This window comes from Meleagris gallopavo, chromosome 1 (genome assembly GCF_905368555.1).
Source record: "Meleagris gallopavo chromosome 1, MGAL_WU_HG_1.1, whole genome shotgun sequence".
Lineage (NCBI taxonomy): Eukaryota > Metazoa > Chordata > Aves > Galliformes > Phasianidae > Meleagris > Meleagris gallopavo.
The window spans coordinates 141,605,912-141,625,462 of NC_139404.1; the positions used below are offsets into that span (position 1 = coordinate 141,605,912).

General features: G+C 36.8%; 1 protein-coding gene across 1 annotated transcript in view; it reads right to left on the reverse strand.

Moving 5' to 3' along the window:
- The window catches only part of PCCA (propionyl-CoA carboxylase subunit alpha), a 268,103-nt gene that overhangs the window by 117,833 nt on the left and 130,719 nt on the right, over positions 1–19,551 (reverse strand). Inside the window, exons 17-18 of the mRNA XM_085215566.1 lie at positions 11,124–11,234; positions 1,760–1,862 (exon numbers count right to left, since the gene is read on the reverse strand). Coding sequence (XP_085071692.1) covers positions 1,760–1,862; positions 11,124–11,234 — 214 coding nt within the window. The remainder of the gene's footprint in view (positions 1–1,759; positions 1,863–11,123; positions 11,235–19,551) is intronic.

The following is a 19,551-nucleotide window of genomic DNA, read 5'->3' on the forward strand; positions in this document are numbered from 1 at the left end:
GGTCAGACTCTACTTTGCCCAAGTTGGAGAAAAATATATGAGGGAGTTATGTTAGAAGGACTCAAAAAATAAGCAACTTTTTCTTTAAAGCAGGAAAGTATTTGTTTTCTTGACATGGCTGTGCCTGATTGCTCAGTGCAGTATTTTGTTTGCGCATTTGATATTTTGGCTTAGGTAATTGTATATGTCTTGTCTATTAAGATACACAAACACCCAGAAAGAAAATTTCTGCATTAGAAATAAAGCGTTAAAAGATTCTTCCAAAACAGGACTATTTTCTCTTGTTAGCAATAAGAACATTTTACACTCAGAGGAAAAAAAATCATATCAGGGAATGCAACAGCAGTTTGAGAATCACTATTTAAGTCAAACATTCCCATCCTTTTTCTAAGTATGAAGGAATCCACTACTTTTCAACAGCAGTACCAGACTACTTAACTTCCTGTGCTAGCCAGTAAAAACTGCAGTTAAAGCTCCTCCTTATTTTCCCTCATTCATCTGTTAGCTAAGAACAGTGGCCTCAGAATGCCTGTTCTTCTCCTTATGCCATTTGCTATGAAGAATGTAACTTGTGGAAGGAAATAAAAAAACCAAAACACTTAGCTTTCCCCTATAGGTGAGTAAGGCAAACAATCACCTAGCCCTACATATGCTACATATTACAAAGCTGTTATGCTTGCTCTCTCTCTCTTTTTTTTTTTTTTAGACACATATGGTATTATTTATCTATGTGGGTACAAATAAAAATAAAGACTTCTCAAAACCACATCTGATTTATTCCTGACCACTGTAAAATCAGTAATAGAATACACTGTCAAACCACTGGCATGGAATGTGAATAATGTCTGTGCCGCATTCTGACTTCTGTCTCTCTCACAAAGACATATATACATATGCAGACACATTAAAGAACTTAACTTTTGAAACAGACTCATGATGAAATTTAGTTTTTCTGTATGCAACAGTTGGAAACACCAACTACCCAGATTCACAAATTACATAAAAGATCTCAAGGCACTGACAAGGGCTTCAGCTTACAACAATACGCCAGAGGACAAAAAGCCAAAAGCATCACACAGGAAAAAAAAAAAAGCACACTTTTCCAAAGAAACAAAGTAGTGATTACTATTTTGATAGATACTACTGAAATGTCTCACCAATTAACAGTACCATGTATGTTACCAGCAGCTGTTATCTGAAATAATGAAGAAGCAGGGCAACAACAGCACCAAAATCCATACTTACAGCAAGAGTGCCTATTATTCCAAAATTTATAAGTCAGAATGTGTTTTCAGAACTAGACCCAAAATTATCATGGTTCTTCATCAAGGCAGCAAATTACTCATGAATCCACAATATTTTAAAGCTCTGTAGCTGAACGCTCACATTATCCCAAAGTGTTTAGATCACTTCAAATGGTCACATGGGAAATTTGTGATGCTCAATTTGTGGTTAGTTACTAATGCAGCAACATTTTGCAGTAATGAAACTCCTGATGTGCATTAATTACTGCACTGGCTTGTAACACATTTTTGTGCCTATTAGCATGCTAATATGTAGAATAAAAATAATCATGTATGACTCATGTGAGTAGGGAAATGTAAGCCACAGCTCATTTGAATTTAGAAAAAAAAAACAAAACACAGACTATATTAAGAAACCATGCAGTTTCTCACCAGCATTTCTCTTGTGCATGAGAAGATGCCATTAACAAAACGCATCAGCACACCTGAGTTCCTGGAAACAAAAACAACCTTACCTTGGTGTCCCTAGAAATCGCTGCGATCTCAGTTGTTCAGCCACATACAAAGAAGCTGCTGTTGCCAGTAGTTCCCTTCTTTCATGATCTGTCAGCTGGTGCCCTAGTTTTCAAAAAATCAGTTAAAAATTATTAGAAATATAAATACAATAAGTATGTATAAATATATACAAATATAAAAACAAAAAGTAACTACTACTGAAGACACTGCTCAGTCCTTACAGACTAAATCTGCATTTTTTTCCTAAATTAAGATGAGGCTCAGCATAGCAGATGCTCTGAGATTCAGAGTTTAAACTGTATGTTTTCATACAGATCAGCCCTACTGCTAACACCAGTAACTCTGTTGAAAACAATTTGACAACTGAAAGAAAAAAAAAATGGAACGATGCTGCAGCATCTTGTTTTTGTTACTGAAATGTCACTGGCTGACATATTGTGCCTCATGCTGGTAAGGAATCCATTTGTACATTAGAACTTACTCAAAATATACTGCATTCTTTCTCAGTACCTTACCTTACCAAGGCTACACAGCTTCTAGGCAAAAGGGATAATAACTCCAGAAATAAATGTGAATGAAACTACTTGTCAGTCCTGCATCCTTTAGTGTCACTTGTGTCATTATTAGTTTGCGACTAATGAAGTCAAAGTCATACCTGGCACTTCGTAAGCAAAAACAAAACAGCTCAAGTAGCTTGTAATTTAAAGGTAGACAAACTAAGAAAGTTTTGGACAAAAATCAGGGTAACTCCTATCCTGATCTTGCTACAGACAAGTGAAAGTTGTGTAGAAATTTAGTCGTTGTAGTAGTAGTTGTAATAGTTCATTTAGCAGATTAAAAGACAGAGCATGGTGCCAGAATTCTACCCTCCCTTGTGCAACACAGATTTGGTATGAGAAGCTGGCACATAGTTGGACAAGACCGGTGTCACTGGATAAGTAAAGCAGTCCAAAGTGATGTGAGAGGAAGTAAAAGAGCAAGTGAAGTAGCCAGCCCATAAGGTGGTGATAGGAATTTAAAGCTGGTGTAAAAGAGAACAAGAAGTGCAAAGATGAATTGATATGGAGAATAAACTCAAAGTATTCTTAGGAGAAAGATTTTGCACAGGTGAAAGAATGGGTGTTTCAAAAGCCAGAGAAGAAGATTATGCAATAATTCAAGTTAAAAAAACAATATGAAGGTAAGGCTGAAAGATTTCACAGAAACACAGAATGGTTTGGGTTAGAAGGGACCTTTACAATCATGTAGTTCCAACTCCCCTGCTATAGGCAGGGACACCTTCCTCTAGACCAAGTTGTTCACAGCCCCATCCAGCCTGGCCTTAAACACCTCCAGGGAGGGGGCACTCACAACCTCACTGGGCAATCTTTTCCAGTCTCACTATCCTCACATTTCTTCTTTCAGTTTAAAACCACTTCCCTTTGTTGCTGCATGCCCTTATAAAATGCCCCTTCTCAGCTTTCCTGTAGGCCTCATTCAGCAACTGGAAGGACGTCAACATCATTTAGCTAAACTCGATTACAGCAGAGCTCAGAGTGCTTTATGCAGCTGCTACCTGCCTCAGTAGAATTTCATGTGTAGATATCACAGCACATGCTGCCATATGCAGCAATTATAGACTTTGTATAAAAGAACAGCATCACCCTGAGAAAGCTGTAGGTGTCTCTGTTCATTGCAGAGAAGTTGGACTAGATGACCTTTAAGGGTCCCTTCCAACTAAAACGATTCTGTGATGGTGAAACAGGTGGGGAAGGGGTTCAGAAGGCTCTATCTCCCTAAGCAACTCTGCCCTATGAGGCACACTTGCTTCAAGTCATTCAACATACAGTTCTTGTCTCCAAACACATGCTCCCATCACCTCAGCACTACTGCACATAATGTTGACTCACATTCCCCAGTCCTTCTTATTAGGGAATGACAATTTTTATCAGTAGCATAAGACTAACACAGTCCCTCTGGAAAACACAGAATGGAGACCAACAACAACAATCAGAACAGGCTTTACAGTAACAAATGCAAGAACACAGTTTCAAAACAGGACATCTTCTGCAAGGGGCCCATCATTGGACTGGACACATTAAACAGCATCTTCACATATCCATAATTAGTCTTAATTTCATCAATGCAATCAAGCTAGAATGGTGGAAGCACCCTCATTACTGTTCCAGCTGAGCACAGAGGAGCCATCACTGGCCAAAAATTGTAAATTTAGAAATAGAAAAGTCAGCAAATCTATTTATTTTTAAATTTAGCCCATATTAGCATATTCTGGCTAAAGATTAATGCAACTTCCTTTGCTCAGTGTTTATTATTTTCTATCAGCCTTGAAATTGAAGCTGTCTTCACTAACACAAACATGCAGAAATAAAAATTCTCGAAGTCTGAGGAACTGACTTGAGAAACAAACTTGATCTTTCTTTTAACAGTTACTAAAAGAATTAATTGCAGAGTGAAAGACAAAAAAATGCTACCGTATACACAAACACACATATATATATACACAAAACCCTTATATAATTATACAAAACAATAAGCATCCACTATCTGGCTCTGAGGTGTGTCAGTTTTTAAATTTTCTAGCTGTTTGCACAAAATGAAGAAGCACTGAGACTACTTTTCCAAAAAACTATATACCTAAAATTGGTATTTTGTTTGTCTCAGCTACTGTTTGTGTCCAGTGTGGGTAAGTTGCATTTATTTTCCTAAGTCTGGGAGATAATACATACAGCAAGAACATACCAAAATTAGGTTTGGGTCATTGGCATTAAACATACACTCCTACCACTGAATGTCCATAGCATAACTTTGGTTGCATACCTCAGATATTTGATTAAAAGCTGTTTCCTAAGGATGGTGATTTGCCATTATAATACAAATCTGTTGTTAGTATCCCAGTTTTCTAAACACCAGCCCCTTTCTCCTTCCCTTTTGCTCTTGCTCCATTGCTATGCTTAGAAGGATTTTTTAAGTTCTGAAGTAAAACTTCCTATTACATTACTATCTTTGGGAACACATAAATACTCCAGATAGTAATACCTTTGTTTCTCTTCAAGTATTATTCTATCTTACAAGCCACCCTCTGGAACTTCAACTGAATGTGAAGTCTAAGTGACTGTTCTTCACCAATAAAGCCATAGTCTTTAAAATAAAAGGAAAGTCTTCCATGTTCATTATGCAGAAGATCGATCTGAAAACTAACAGAGCTCCTTCTGAGCATTTTTCTATGTTCTGCCTTGACAGAAAGTGAAATGAACAAGAAGCAAATGCTCCCCAGCTTCCAAGATGGGAAGTTCTATCACTACCCTTTTCTATCCTCCTTACTGGATACTGCAGATCCCTGAGCTACATGGAGATTTTGTCTATACCATAAAGCATGCAGCAGCTTCCAAGTCTCTCTGCTCAACCTAGGATATACTCCTGCATTCTCAGTATCAGTGAACTGAATTATACAGTGTGAACATGAAACAAAATTAATGGCAATAAAACTAAGTCATGATTAAGGGAGTGGAAGCACTGTTACTCATATACTGACTTAAAAGCAGAGAGTCCGCATCTATTACTAAACTACTACTAAATAGCAGTACTGGATGGAGAGAAGACATGGAAAAAGTATTTCTCTCTCATTTCCTTGATGTTATGATTTCTTAAATCAATATTATCCCAGTATCCCCCAAGCTGAGTCAAAAGGGTTCATGAAATCACTTTACATAACCAACATCAAATTAAATTACATGAAAGGTCATTTTTCCCATAACAGTCTAATTTGCATTTTGTCCTAGAAATGTGTTTCCTACCATCAGTTATAGGAAGAAAAAAAAAAAAAAAAAAGCCCAAACAAGCTCTGGTTATGTGCCCAGGTCTGTTACTTAGTAGTTGAAAAGTGACTGTCTTCTGATTGGAAAGAATAAAAAATTAAAAAAAAATGGTTAAATCAGAAAGTACAATGCATAATTCATATCCATGGCAATGCAGGCAATGCATACATAATATTTAGGTTCTGCTGTGGTTTTTCCAATGAATTTTGAAGTTACAGATAACATGTACACCAAGTAGGCTGAAGCAGAAAAAGCTGAATGTTGTTAGGTTTTCATTTCTTATGAAGTCCAGATGAGCCTTGTTCCACCCAAAAATGGTCATGGAAACATACAGACAATATAGTTTGCATATGCAATCCCAAACTACTCAGAATATAACGGTATGTCTCTCAGAGCCAGTGATTTTTTAGATGGACACTACAGCATACAGAAAGGCAACCTCTACTATTTTGAAGTACACAGGTATTATTGACAAATTAAGACTAGTTAGTGACTTCATTTGGCATAAATAAGAAAGTCAACTAAGCTATCTGTTAAAATAAATTTTATAAACCAGTAGTTTAATAAAATGGAAACAAGGACTTGGTTATAATACGGAGAACATGAATAGAATCAAAAGCAACAGTCCTCTCCCTTCTAACTGTAACACACTCAGAGAAGCAGCATTCATCCAACTAAAAATAATTTGAATAATATCTGAAGTTTCAATTCACCTAATAAGTGCTTTTATGCATAAAACAGAATCCTAAAATCACCAAGGCTGGAAGAAATCTTGGAAGGTCTCTAGTTTATACAGAATCCACCTATCACCCCAGGAGTCAATCTCAACATCAGCATTAGACCACGTTGCCCAGTTTTATGCAAGCAAGTCTTGAAAAACTCTCCAAGGTAGGAAATTCCACACATTCTCTGGGTAAGTCATCCCAATGCTTAATAATCCCTAATTAGAATAAATTCTTGTTGCCTTATATCCAAGAGGAACCTCCCATATTTCGACTTATGACCACTTGTATCTCACTCCTGCTATACACTTCACTGAAGAGCCTGGCTCCATTGTCTCAGGAACACTCAGAGATGCTAGAAGGCCGCCACTAGGTTCTCCTTAAGCTTCCTTGTTTCCAAGATAGTCCAGCCTGGTTCTCCCAATCTCTCCTCATACATCATCTACTCCAACACGCAAGCCTCTCTACTAAACTCAAGATTATTTACCTCTTTCTCATATATATGAGAGGGGTAAAAGTACACACAAGATTCCAGAAGTGGTTTCATGAGTGCTGAGTAAAGAGGAGCAATTACTTCTCTACTTCACATAATTATGACAAACACAATCTATTTTAAGGCCTTTACCTCGAACACACTCTGGAGCCACTCATACCCTGGAGAAAGAACCTTCCACTTTGTTTCATAGAAAAGCTTGGGTTGGAAGGGACCTATCTGGGTCTATCAGAACTGCTCTTCCTTTCCAACAAATGAGATCAACGTGTAAGAAAATAAAGAACTCTCCTTTGTTCTGTGTTCTTGTACAGGTTTTGCAATAATCTCTTGGAAAACACCCACTTCCCATTTGCACAGGATCTGTCTTCCAAACAGATTGACCAAGCATTTGAGACATCACTGAATAACCAGGAAGAGTGATTCATTAAAAAATATCTCAATATTCAAAGTTAGCCAGGAAAAGAGATTAACTGTGAATCAACTGTATGACAAAGAATGATCCCGCGTATAGCATAGTAACCTAAGGACTAATGGGTTTAATTTATTCTGTGTTAAAGACTCCCCTTGGATCTTTGTGAACATAGAGGCATTTTCTACACCTATATAGCAGGGAAAATGGATAACCTAACCTTTTTTAATAGAAATGTTAGGAAGTAAAGAAGCATTCCAGGTTGCTTGGAAGCTGTAAAAGGACAGCTTGTTTGACAGCACTCTAATAATATGACCTACTCCTGCATTGTTCATAAATATTTTCATTCTCTGAGCAAAGAGCTTGGATGCCACAATAAGAGAGGTATATTTGCCTGTCACATTTAACCTAATCTATGATGCCACACCCAATTTCAGATCTGCTCTCTTTCCAATACATCCATGTGTACACAGAGCAGTAATCCATGTCAGCTGACCTACTAGCCATCCAGCATTCTAGACAGCAGCTGTCTTCCCACACTAATCATACACCAAGCCAGTCTAGTTTCTGCACAGCAATATTTCAAAGTAACTTGAAACAGACAAAATGTTTTTGTTAATGACTGTTTACTTAAAGAATGGGGAAAAAAAAATAGTTAAGCTTTAATCATGAAAATAAGTAGAAATCCCAGTTCCAGATGTAATTTGAAGTAGACATCACAGGTTAGTGTAAAAGTTGCCAAAGTACTTCTAATAGTTTTTTTTTTTCTTATCTTACAGTAAAAGCCTTTTAATAAGAGTTTTACCATAAAAGTCTTCAAAACAACACTGGAAAATAAAGAATTTCTTTATATTTATTTTCAGTAATACAAAAGCTGTTTGTTATAGTTTTTTATTAGTATAGAGGAAAAACGCACTTAAGGAATGGCCCAGTCCTCATGCAGGCAATAGAAAGAAAACAACAGATGTTCTTTACATCAGTGTAGATCAACAGTGGCAATTTTGTAGTTTAAAAATAAAACGCACTAAATTCAATGTAAGCAATAATATAGCATGCATCTTCATTGTTTTGTATTTGTATTTTTTAAGTTTTCCAAATTTAAAACACTGGATCTCTACTTCAAATAGCAGCACAAACATTTTGGTGTTTGCAAATCCACTCTTACCATACTTTCTTCTAAATCATCCCAAATATTTTTTTTAATTCTACACTTTCTTCTTTTTTCTTTTTTTTTAAATGAACAATATTAGGATATATAAAGCTACTTAATTTTCAAAGCAAAATTTATGATGGGTTTTTATAAAGAGGTTGGTGAAATGAGTAGAGAGCTTGCACTGTAAAAGCTTCTTTTCCTTTGCTTCTCTTACTGAGCTTGAGCACATCATATGCAGAAGACTCTTGTTTGCCTTCAACAGTTTCCATTAGAATCTTTGCATTTGCAGAAATTTTTTAATAGGTACTTAAGAAACTATCCTCTAATTCAACTGATTGGTAGTTTTTCAAGCCAATGAGAATCACATCATCAAAAGGGCTCTCAATGATCTGAGAGAGGTTTTAATCAGTATTCTAGATTTGAAATACAAATGTTTTGTAATAATCATTTCTCCATTTTATTTATCATTAAGAATCACAGAATGGCTTGGATTGGAAGGGATCCCAAGGACCATCAAGTTCCAATCCTCCTGACACAGGCAGGGCCACCAGTCTCCAGATTTGGTACTAGACCAGGTTGTACAGGGCCCCATCCAACATGACCTTGTACACCTCAAGGGATGGGGCATCCACAACCTCTCTAGGCAGCCTGTTCCAGCATCTCTGTAAACACTCTGTACACTCTCTCTGTAAAGAACTTCCCTGACATCTAATCTAAGCTTTCCTTCCTTGAGCCTAAGGAGGTTAATGCATGTCTGTATTTGTTGCATGGAAGGAGAGGATCAAGACATTTCATACTGCATGAATGAATCATTTCATGTCATTTATTAGTTCCTACTGTGAACTAATATCTCTTTCCATGTCTTCTCGTGTCTACAGCAAAAGTTTATCTTTAATGTTAATACAGTATTACCTCAAGACTGCAACACTGATCAGCTATTTGCATCAGTGAACATATGCACACAAATATGTGCATATACTGCTCAAGTCATATGACCCCAAACAAATTTATTGGCAACAAGTCCACAACTGACTGATCACATATACTGGTTAACAATGCAATATAAAATATTAAAAAGACAAATAAAAGATGTGCACCTTTCTAGAGTCAAAAATATAGAGCATGGGGCCTCTCTCCTGCATCAGTAAAACCTGTCCTGTCTAATTACAAGTGATCAAAGAATTGAATTAAGGGTAGAATGGTTTTTATTTTCATTGTTTTCAGTTATGTGTCAGGTGCAGCTGTTTTTTCACAACACAGTATACAACTACCTAACTGTTCCCTTCTCCCCAGTTCTGACCTGTCACTCATTTTGCACATCTGCTAAAGTTCACCAGACTCCTCCATGAACTAAGTCAACCTGGTAACTCTCTAAGACCACCCCAAAGGAAGCAACAATAAAAATGCAGTATTCTGATGGTTTAAGAAACTGAATTCACCAAGAAAAAGGACTGAAAAGTCCCTGAACCATCAAAGAGATTGGACATGGAATTCCATATGAAAGTGTTAGGGAAAGGAAGGGAGCCAGACTTGCTAATCAGCAGCAGAGAGCCAGCACAGCAGATCAGAGAACCCTCAAGTCTGTGAGGGATGAAAGCCAGCTCAGTTACCTGAGGATTAGTTAAGTACCTTAGCAAAGAAGACAAAGAACATTTGAGTTTCAACAATCCCAAGCTTATTGCCATCCAAGGTGACTAACTCCTACTCCTTTGGATCAGTGAGGAGCCAAGAACAAGCTGGATGCAATAATCTCCTGTTAGGACTGCATAAAGTAGACCTGCCTATTACCTGGTGATATAAAGTATTTCTGTGGTTGAATACTCTTTAAATCAAACTTGCACACTGTGACTTGGGGTGAGAAAAATCTGTTTTGCTCCTTAGTGAGACTGCAACTTTCCAAGGTGCCAGTCATTTCTGGTCAATGCCAAACCAGCAGTATTGTCTCCAAAGTGGGATGAGAGTTTTGCGACTTTGTCTTAATAATTAACTAGGGAGAAAGGAATCTCCATATGATTCACAGCAGACCCAAAGACCCAGGAAAGATGAGGCATGTACATGTATATGTTAAATAAGGAAGAGCTTCTTCCTCATGATTGTCAGCTGAAGTGTGAGGCCTCCTTACCTTAACTGTCTCCATTTTCTTCTCCCCGAAGAGGGAGAGAGGGAAGCAAAGAGGCCAAGAAGGTTATGATGACATCAACCAAACTGTGACAGGATGTTGTAAAGAAACATCTGCATGTGTGTTTATTTCCCATCACTACATGTAACGTAGTGTATCAAGACTAGCTTAATGGAATACTCTGACAAAACATCCATATCCTCCAAAACAACGTGGCAGTGAACACAAATTGCACAAACAGGTGCTCCTACAGATGCTGCACAAACCCAAATGAGAAGGAATAGCAATGGGTAAAGAGAAATCTCATCTCCAGGTAACAGTAGGAGCGCTGTCTGTAATGAAGCGCAACAGCACGGCAGAGCTGAACTGATATTTATTTTACATATTTCATATCGCCCACAAATTGTTTTGCTCAACTCTGGTTGTATTTAATTTACTACTTTGTCACTGCAGATATATATATTTTCCCTTTCTGAAAGAAGGTAATTGTTTCAATCATATCAATGTTAGAAAAACCCGTCTGCATGGACAGATGCATAAAAAGGTGTAAGGACTGAGTGGGGAACATGACAGCATGTAAATATAAAAGGAAAAACAACCAGAAATAACAACTCTCAAGGGAAAACAGAAAAAATTCTCATGAGGAACAAACCTTTAAATCCATCAGGATAAACTTCGGGAAGAAATTTAGTGCTGATGTCTCCTTGAACAAAGCGTGGATGGATAATCACTTCTCTCAATAAAGAGATATTGTGAGTCACACCTGCAAATAAAACACAAGCACAAAAATATTAATTGAATTACAGCTGGAAACAACTTCTCAAAATGTGCTCTTATCTTCATGGAAAACTTATTTACAACTTAGAGACCACGTTACTGTTGTAATCAAAGCAAATTTACCAGTTTTCTCCAATCCTACTTCAAGATATCCTCCTTGAACTCTCAGTGTAATTAACAAGTAGACCCTCAAAACTTTCACCACACTAGACCTGACTGAAACACCTAGTTAACTGAATGACAGCATGCATAACCAAGAGACTTGGTCATCTCACTAAAATGACAGATGTGTCATGATCAGCCAATGAATCCCAGCCCATCTTGTTAACCTGCACACTTATATAAACACACTGCTGTGGAAGATACAAGCCATGTTGTGCCCCAATCACAGTAATGAAAGATGGTAAAAAGTTTTATAGCAAATATGTACATGGTTTATAGCATTTTCATAGCTTTTCATAAGAGACACCAGTGGAACTTCATAAAACAAAGAAATCTATTGGTTACTCTCAGCTTCAAGTTAAGCTATTTGGATATATTTTTTTTCCTATTTAAACAGATATTACCAATGCAGAGATACTAGCAGTACAGTGACTTAATTGCTGGGGCAGCAGCAGAAGATTTTTACATTTCTTTTCGCTTTGTGTTTTTTCAGTTTAGAAGTATGAATAACAGTCTTGTTATTCTACGTGCAGACCAGTTCAAACAGCTGTAAAGCTTTCTTCCCCCTACAGTCTACTGCTGGTGTGAATTTTCAAGCTCTCTGTGTGGCCATTACTGAAACCACGTTCAACACATGGAATCTGCCTCATGGAGTCATGAAGTCATGGCTTTAAAGACTGATTCATGAGCCATTAAGAAGCACATTATACCGGTTGAATGATGACAAGATGAAAATTTGAGCATTTGATTAAAAGAGGATCAGTCTCCTTGTTGCTTGTGACCTAGATAGTCGTTTATGGATCTTGATTTCATAAACACACTTTGCATCTCCACTTAAAAATAAAAATAAAATAAAAATACACTTAAAAATAACTTATGCAAAATGACCACAGCTTGGAAACAAATACAGTTTTTCTTTGGCTGACACAAAACAGAAGGTGTTGCACTTGGGTCAAGGCAACCCCAGATCTGAGTATGGTCAGCAAGAAGAGTTCACTGATAGCAGCCCTGTAGAGAAGGACAAGGGAGTTGAAATGGACAAAAAGCTGGACATGAGCCAGCAACGTGAATTTGCAGTTCCAGCAATATCCTGGGCTGTATCAAAAGAGGGGTGGCCAGCAGAGAGAGGGAGGTGATTGTCCCCCCCTACTTTGCCCTTGTGAGACGCCATCTGGAGTACTGCGTCCAGGCCTGGGGCTCCCACTACAGAAAGGATGTGGAGCTGTTGGAGTGGATCCAGGGGAGGGCCACTAAAATGATCAGAGGGCTGGAGCACCTCTCCTGTGAGGAAAGTTTGAGAGATCTAGGTTTGTTTAGCTTGGAGAAGGCTCTGGGGAGACCTCATTGTGGCCTTCCAGTACTTGGAGGGAACTTACAAGCAGAAAGGAGGCTGACTTTTTACACCATCTGATAGTGACAGTTTTAAACTAGAAGTGGGGAGATTTACATTAGATGTTAGGAACAAACTTTTCATTCAGAAGGTGGTGAGGCATTGGAACAGGTTGCCCAGAGAGGTTGTGGATGCCCTATCTATGGAGGTGTTCAAGCCCAGGCTGGATGGGATCCTGGGCAGCCTGATCTGCTGGGTGGCAGCCCTGCGCCTGTGTCGGGGGAGTTGGAACTAGATTATCTTTAAGGTCCCCTCCAACCTAAGCCATTCTAGGATTCTATGATAAGTGAAAGCATTGATCTCTCCCTCTAAGTTTTTCCATTTGCATAGTAAATTGAAATATCACAGAGATTTTCATCTGTTAAGTATAGCTATGGGACTGCAACAAGAAGACAAAAGAGGAGCTCTCAGACTTTGAAAGCAGGACTTAAATACAAAACACGTAACCAAATCATCTCACGTTTTTCTTTCCTAAACCACTATAAGATTCCTGGTGAGATGATGGCTGATGACAGGGAGTTCAATGTCTCAACTGACTGTCCCAAAAAATCTGAAATAGAAAAAACCTGTATCTTAATTATTTTCAAATTGTGTGCACCAGAAAAATCAGAAGCTTCTGAAATGTTTTACACTCTAAAATTACCTTAATATGTTCAAGAGCAGGCAAGCCTCAGTATCGGGGAAGCAATACCATGTGTTCTACATATGTAAATTAGAATTTTAATATGCATCAGTTTCCCTTTGGAGTATCACAAAATGCTATCTTCATCAATCCCTATGATCATTATGTGAGCATGACTGCATGGTTGATCTGCTTCTCAAACCTGAGTTGCTATCTTTAGTGATGCCCCTAATTGTATGTTCAAAAAATAACAACAACAATAATAATGCACCAATGTAATCCTTCAGAAGTCTAGAAGTTTTAGATTTACAATTTAGCATGACCTCTGTCAAAGTTCATAAGGTCTCCATCTGTGTGTGAGTAACTGCCAGGCTACAGAAATATGGACCCCTACAGCAGTTTGCTCCTGACTACCTGCTGCTTCCAAAACACTGGCCAGACATTAGCCCCACACTCTCACAGGATCAAACAGAGGCTAACAGGCAGTGCTTATTTCATGCAAAGTTACACACTAAACTCAAGTATATTATATTTATGTTGCAGTGGCTTTCAGGGGATTTTTTTTTCTTCACCAAGTCTGCTGTCTGCCAAGAACAAAATCACATTTGTTAACTTGACAAGGCATGACATTTCCAACAAACAAACAAAATCCTAAACTGTATCAATTTATTCTCCCTCCAGAAAACAAAAATTTCACTTCATCATCATTCTTTTACACTGTTAAGACTGATGCAGAACTGCAGTTGTGGCTATATTCTTTTCTCCAAGTCAAAATATTATAAAAGATAATAATTAATGTTTCTTGTATCTTTTTTTTCTTTCACTCATCTGTGTTCTTCATACCACACTGCATCAGCAGAAGCTCAATTTAAGATGTACTTCATAGATTTCAATTTTGACACACCATTTTCCAGAACACTTTTGTAAAAGAGAGGATTAATGTAGATATAATCTACAGATTATATCTATGATATAATGAAATAAGATATGTAAATATTTAAGTCTTATATGTAACATATATAATCCTGAGGTTCAATCACTTGTAGTTAAACTCCAGTTATTGCCTAATGAACACATGAGCATACTAAATAATCACATCTTTCAAGAGGGCTGATTAGCAAACACTGCTTTGAAGAAGTTCTCATTAAAAAATAATAATAATATTTGGAAGAAATTGCTCTACATACTGTCCCCGTCTCTTTTATCTTGCATCTCTTTGTACATTTCCTGGACTGACCATACCTACCTTAAAATCTTGGTAAATGTACCTCTTTTTTATTAATTTACCAATTGCTGCCTAGCTCCTATTCTAGTTTCAAAAAAATAAAATAAAGTAAAAACAGAAAGATGAAAAAGACTATATAATTAATTTTACAGAAAACTGAAGTTTCTTAGCAGGTTTATGAACAGGATATCATCTGAACAAACCTGGAATGCTAAGTCATGAAACCATAAGCCGTGTTTTCACTATAAATATTTACTGACACTAAACATATTCAGTGTTGATTAGCCCTTTTACAGTATTAAGCTTCTGTCATCTTGACATTTGCAAACACAAATCTGCGTTTATCTGTGTAAACTTAATTGGAGTCCTACATGCCTCTCTGTAGATAAGCAGTTGAATGTACTTAACTTGCTGATAGTTTCAAATTGTGCTGAGAAAATAAAAAGAGCTTTATCTGCATACTTATCGAATGCAAAAACAACGTACAGAGTACTGCACTGGTTGTTTTCCTTAAAAAAAACAGCAAAGCCAAGTTATCACCAATCATTTTAAATGCTGCATCATTGGAGTTTAGACAGCATCCCTGTCCATTTCTTTAACCAAAAATAAGAAAGTATTAACCAAGCTCTGTGCTGTATTGTAATAAACTTGTTACTTTCCTCTTAAAACAAGAGCATTATCAGTGATATGCACAGACTATGAAAACATTGCAAACTTTTCAAGGATCACGATTACTACACAGCTAGCCTCCATGCTTGCAATTCCAAAAGTTGTCATAATATTCCTTAAACCCTTCCACATTTGACTGTGTAACTGTGTTTCAGAGCAGGCTATAGACATAAATCCAAAAGCAAATACAAAGTCTTCTACAATTTCTTCTTTTTTTTTTACTTTTTTTAATTTTAAATTTAATTTTTAACACACAAACATCCAAATCGAATTCTTATATAGGATCATTACACAGCTGAGCTTTGAAACCAAACATGTATTTCAAATAAAATATTAATTCCTCCCAGTATTAAAATCCTGAGCTCACAAAATGCATAGATCAGAATAAAGGGGGGAAAAAAAGAAAAAAGCAGATAGTATATGGTAATATCCTACCATAAAAATCATTAGTCCAAATGGAAGTTAAATTACGTATTCCGTGGACCTCTGAAAACCTTAATAAGATTAAGTAGCTCACTATTTATGGTGTTAGTAAGAATGTACGAATGTTTCAATCAGTAGAATAACTGGAAGACTTTGTGAAGAATAAGTGAAAGGAAGAGGACGGCCAGCTTGCCATCACTCTCTCACCAGCCACTCTTTCACTCTGAAGAAGAGGAATACGTCACCAGGACAACATTATCTCTAAATGGCTTAACTAGAAGTAACAGTACTAACGATAGAAGTAGTAATTCTTGTCTTTTGATGTCTCCTCAATAAGGCACACTGTTATTCCTGTAACTTTTCGCTTCCACAGATAATCTCATAAAAGAAAAAATGAGTAAATCATCATCTTATTTTTCTTCTCCTGCACCAGTAACATTACCCTCCCTTTCACCTGATCAGTACTTTGAGTGTCTCTTTCTCTCCCATAGCTCAGTAGTCAATAAACCTTACTAACCTACATGCCATAAAGCTCTACTGAGAAGCTGCCGTTCCCACCCCTGCCCCTGCAACTGGTTTGAGAGAAAAAGGACAGGAGAACTGGGAGGAAAATCTTCATTCATGCCAGAATCTGTATTCTAAAATGACGTTACTAATGGTCACTTCTAGCACTTTGGAACTACTATCTACTAGTTGCTTTCCTATCTCCAGTTTCAGTTTCCACAGTGATCCACTTGGGAGCCAGATGATCTCTGCTGCAAAGGGTCAGGGAACCCAAACATCGTTACCTCTTCCCAAAGGGGAAAATACACAGTTCCAATGCAGAATCTCTTTGCAACACTTCTGTAGAGCACAGATAGGAGAATGAGACCTCTTCTTTTTTAAGAATAAGCACTCTGCAGGAAAATTGCTTTACATGCCAAGATTTTTTCACAATACCTGAGCTCTCTGCATGAAACTAGAATACAAAATACTATTTAATTTACATCACTGCCATTGAGAAATACCTTTTCACTAAATATATAAAAAGCATTCAGTAATTCCTGATAAACAGTTGCTTGGATTTAATTAAAGTTTATTGTGAAAACCTCTGTACCTGAAAATTATTTTCTTTGAATTATACGATAAAATACTCAAGTGTCTCTCTCTCTTTGGTTTTGTTGTTTTTTTTTTTTCCCAGAAGGTCTTCACTGAGTAACACTAAGTAGACTTTGTTTGTTTTTTCCTCCCAATTAGTATGTTAACAGCTGGAAAAAAACACACTGTTTCTGTTGTCACTGTCCTTTCAGGTCTCAGTTCACATCACAGACTTCAATTCCATATTCCCATTTCCCTCAAATATTCACCACAGTGAATTTATTTATCACTTTCCAGTTTTAAGTACTTGCTCTTTTAGTCTATGCTGGAAGAAACGCATGGTTTGTGCCTTCCTTATTTCTACTACTCCTTACTGCATCTGCTTCTCACTCTTCTTCCTCTTTTTCTTTTTCTCAAGAAGTCAACTGCATTCCTCTCTCCCCTCAGCAAAACAAGACCTCAACAGAGAAAGTCTAACTTTTCACAAAGACTATTAAATGGATGTTACTGCTTTATACTTGAATCATCAGGGAACATATTTAAAAAAAAAAAATACAGGTTGCATACAATGATTTAAGCTATCTACTCAATCAGACCTCTAGTGAGCCAATAAGTTCTACCTTCAGAGATGTTAGTTGAGATTTCGAATTTAGATCAGATCTCAGTGGAAGAGTAACTTCATATCAGAATCATTTAGATGTTAATAGACCTCAGGAGATCATTTAATCCAATGCGCTCTTCAAATGTTATTTTACGTTCATCTGATCCCATAAATAACAATATAGATATTACAAAGGAACATGTTGATTGTTTCCCTATGACAACATTGAATATACCTTGAGTTAGGTACACTGGTAACATCTGCTGATGAACAGATTTGTTCCCTGCAAGTAGAACGGAGCCAAAAGCAATGGGATAATTCTTGGATATCCTAAAGTCACAGCGATGGAAGTTGAATGTGTGGTCATACAGTACACAAGGAGTACTGTGATGTGCAAGGACTTTGCTATCAGCATGCCTCCAGGTAGCCTGGATGAGTCATGTCCAGGAGTCACTGTGGCACTTCAGTTCCTGGATTCTCTACTGAGACCACCATGAATGACAATATTATATTTTGGCATTTGTCCCAAGAGGACATTTGTCTTCTAGGAACTCAATACAGACCACTGATTTCACATGGGTCAGCAAGCAACCATCAAAATATTAGTGACTAAAAATCCTCACCAACTTTTGCCTGCCTTGAACTAGTGACACAGAAGTGATGGGAAAGACTCCATCTTCCATTAGTGATCCCTAAGCTATCCATTAGACGGTCCTCGACCGCTACCCAGTCACCCCATCCCATCGCCACCATAGGTAAGCGAGCAAACATTTTTGTTTACAGAAATGCTACAGTTCTTGGGAATCCAAATTCTCACAGTGTGTATTATTTTGCACTGTCTTTAGCTGGTAATCTTAGCTAAGATCTTTTGCAACTCTTAAAAGACTTGTTACTTAGAACGAAAACCTAAACGGTCTCTAAAATACAAAGCAAACAAAAGCTGCTTCAAAAGAGATGAGCTTTTTTTCAGAATATGGAACATGAAGCACACTAAAATATGTGGATCTTCGAATAGTTGCATATGGGATCAATATTCAAATATAAAACCAATTTAAAACCACGTTAAAAATATCCATATACTTAATTACTAATAGCAACTACTCATACGGACTTCATGTGAGACATCTTCCCAAAAGAGCAATACAGTTTAATATTATGTTACGTAACAATTTAAAGCAAAAAAAAAAAGTCATTTAAAAATGCTTTAAATTTTTTTACAGGTTTCTTTGTCAATTTAAATAGAGAGTATTGTTTCTTCTTTATCACTTTTGAAGCTTACTTGAACTTAACAGAGACAACTCTGAACAACTGAAATTCTGTATTTGTCTAATCTATCTGATCTGTGATATTCTGAACTACACTGACAAGTACAGAAGTATTAATCACACTAGATATGAGATACTGTAATATCTATGTGTGCTGCTTATAAATAAACCCTGACAAGAAATTGTCTGCTGTGTAAAACTACATGAAAATCTTGCTGGTTTTCAAATGGAAATCATTGCTCATCATAATTATAAATGTGTCCTGAAAGTTCAAGAACTTTTGAAACCTATGGCAAATTAAAATTTATCCTCTGTAACACAATAATAAAAACACATTCCTGCCTGTAGTTAATTTATTACCTCTTTCGGTGATTTTAATACATGAGGAAATTTTTCACTGGTACAAATACTAGTGAGAGATCAGTTATGAGCATTTAAATGCATATATGTATATTAGTAAGATACTAAAAAAAAAAATCAAGAACGCAAATTAATAGTTTTCAGATGCAAGGCAACATAACCTTTCTAGATATTTATCTATCTGTTGAACTAACCAATCTATCTATTTTACCATCTATGTAAAATAACCAAGAACAAACCATTAGGTTCCATTCCACATTATAGTGCACAATAAAAGACCACACTCTACATACAATTCCAATACTGTCATTAAATATAATTCATCTAGTGTCATTTGCTACTTATACAATAGAGCTTGAGTCAAGAACCTGTCTCAATTAAGAAGAAAAAAAACCACTATCCTACTTCATTCTCGCTGCATTCTCTCATATAAATTTACTAAGCTGATATACAGCAGGGGTTTAAATCATCACATTGTACTGTAGTAGTATAAAGGCTCTAGTTCCACT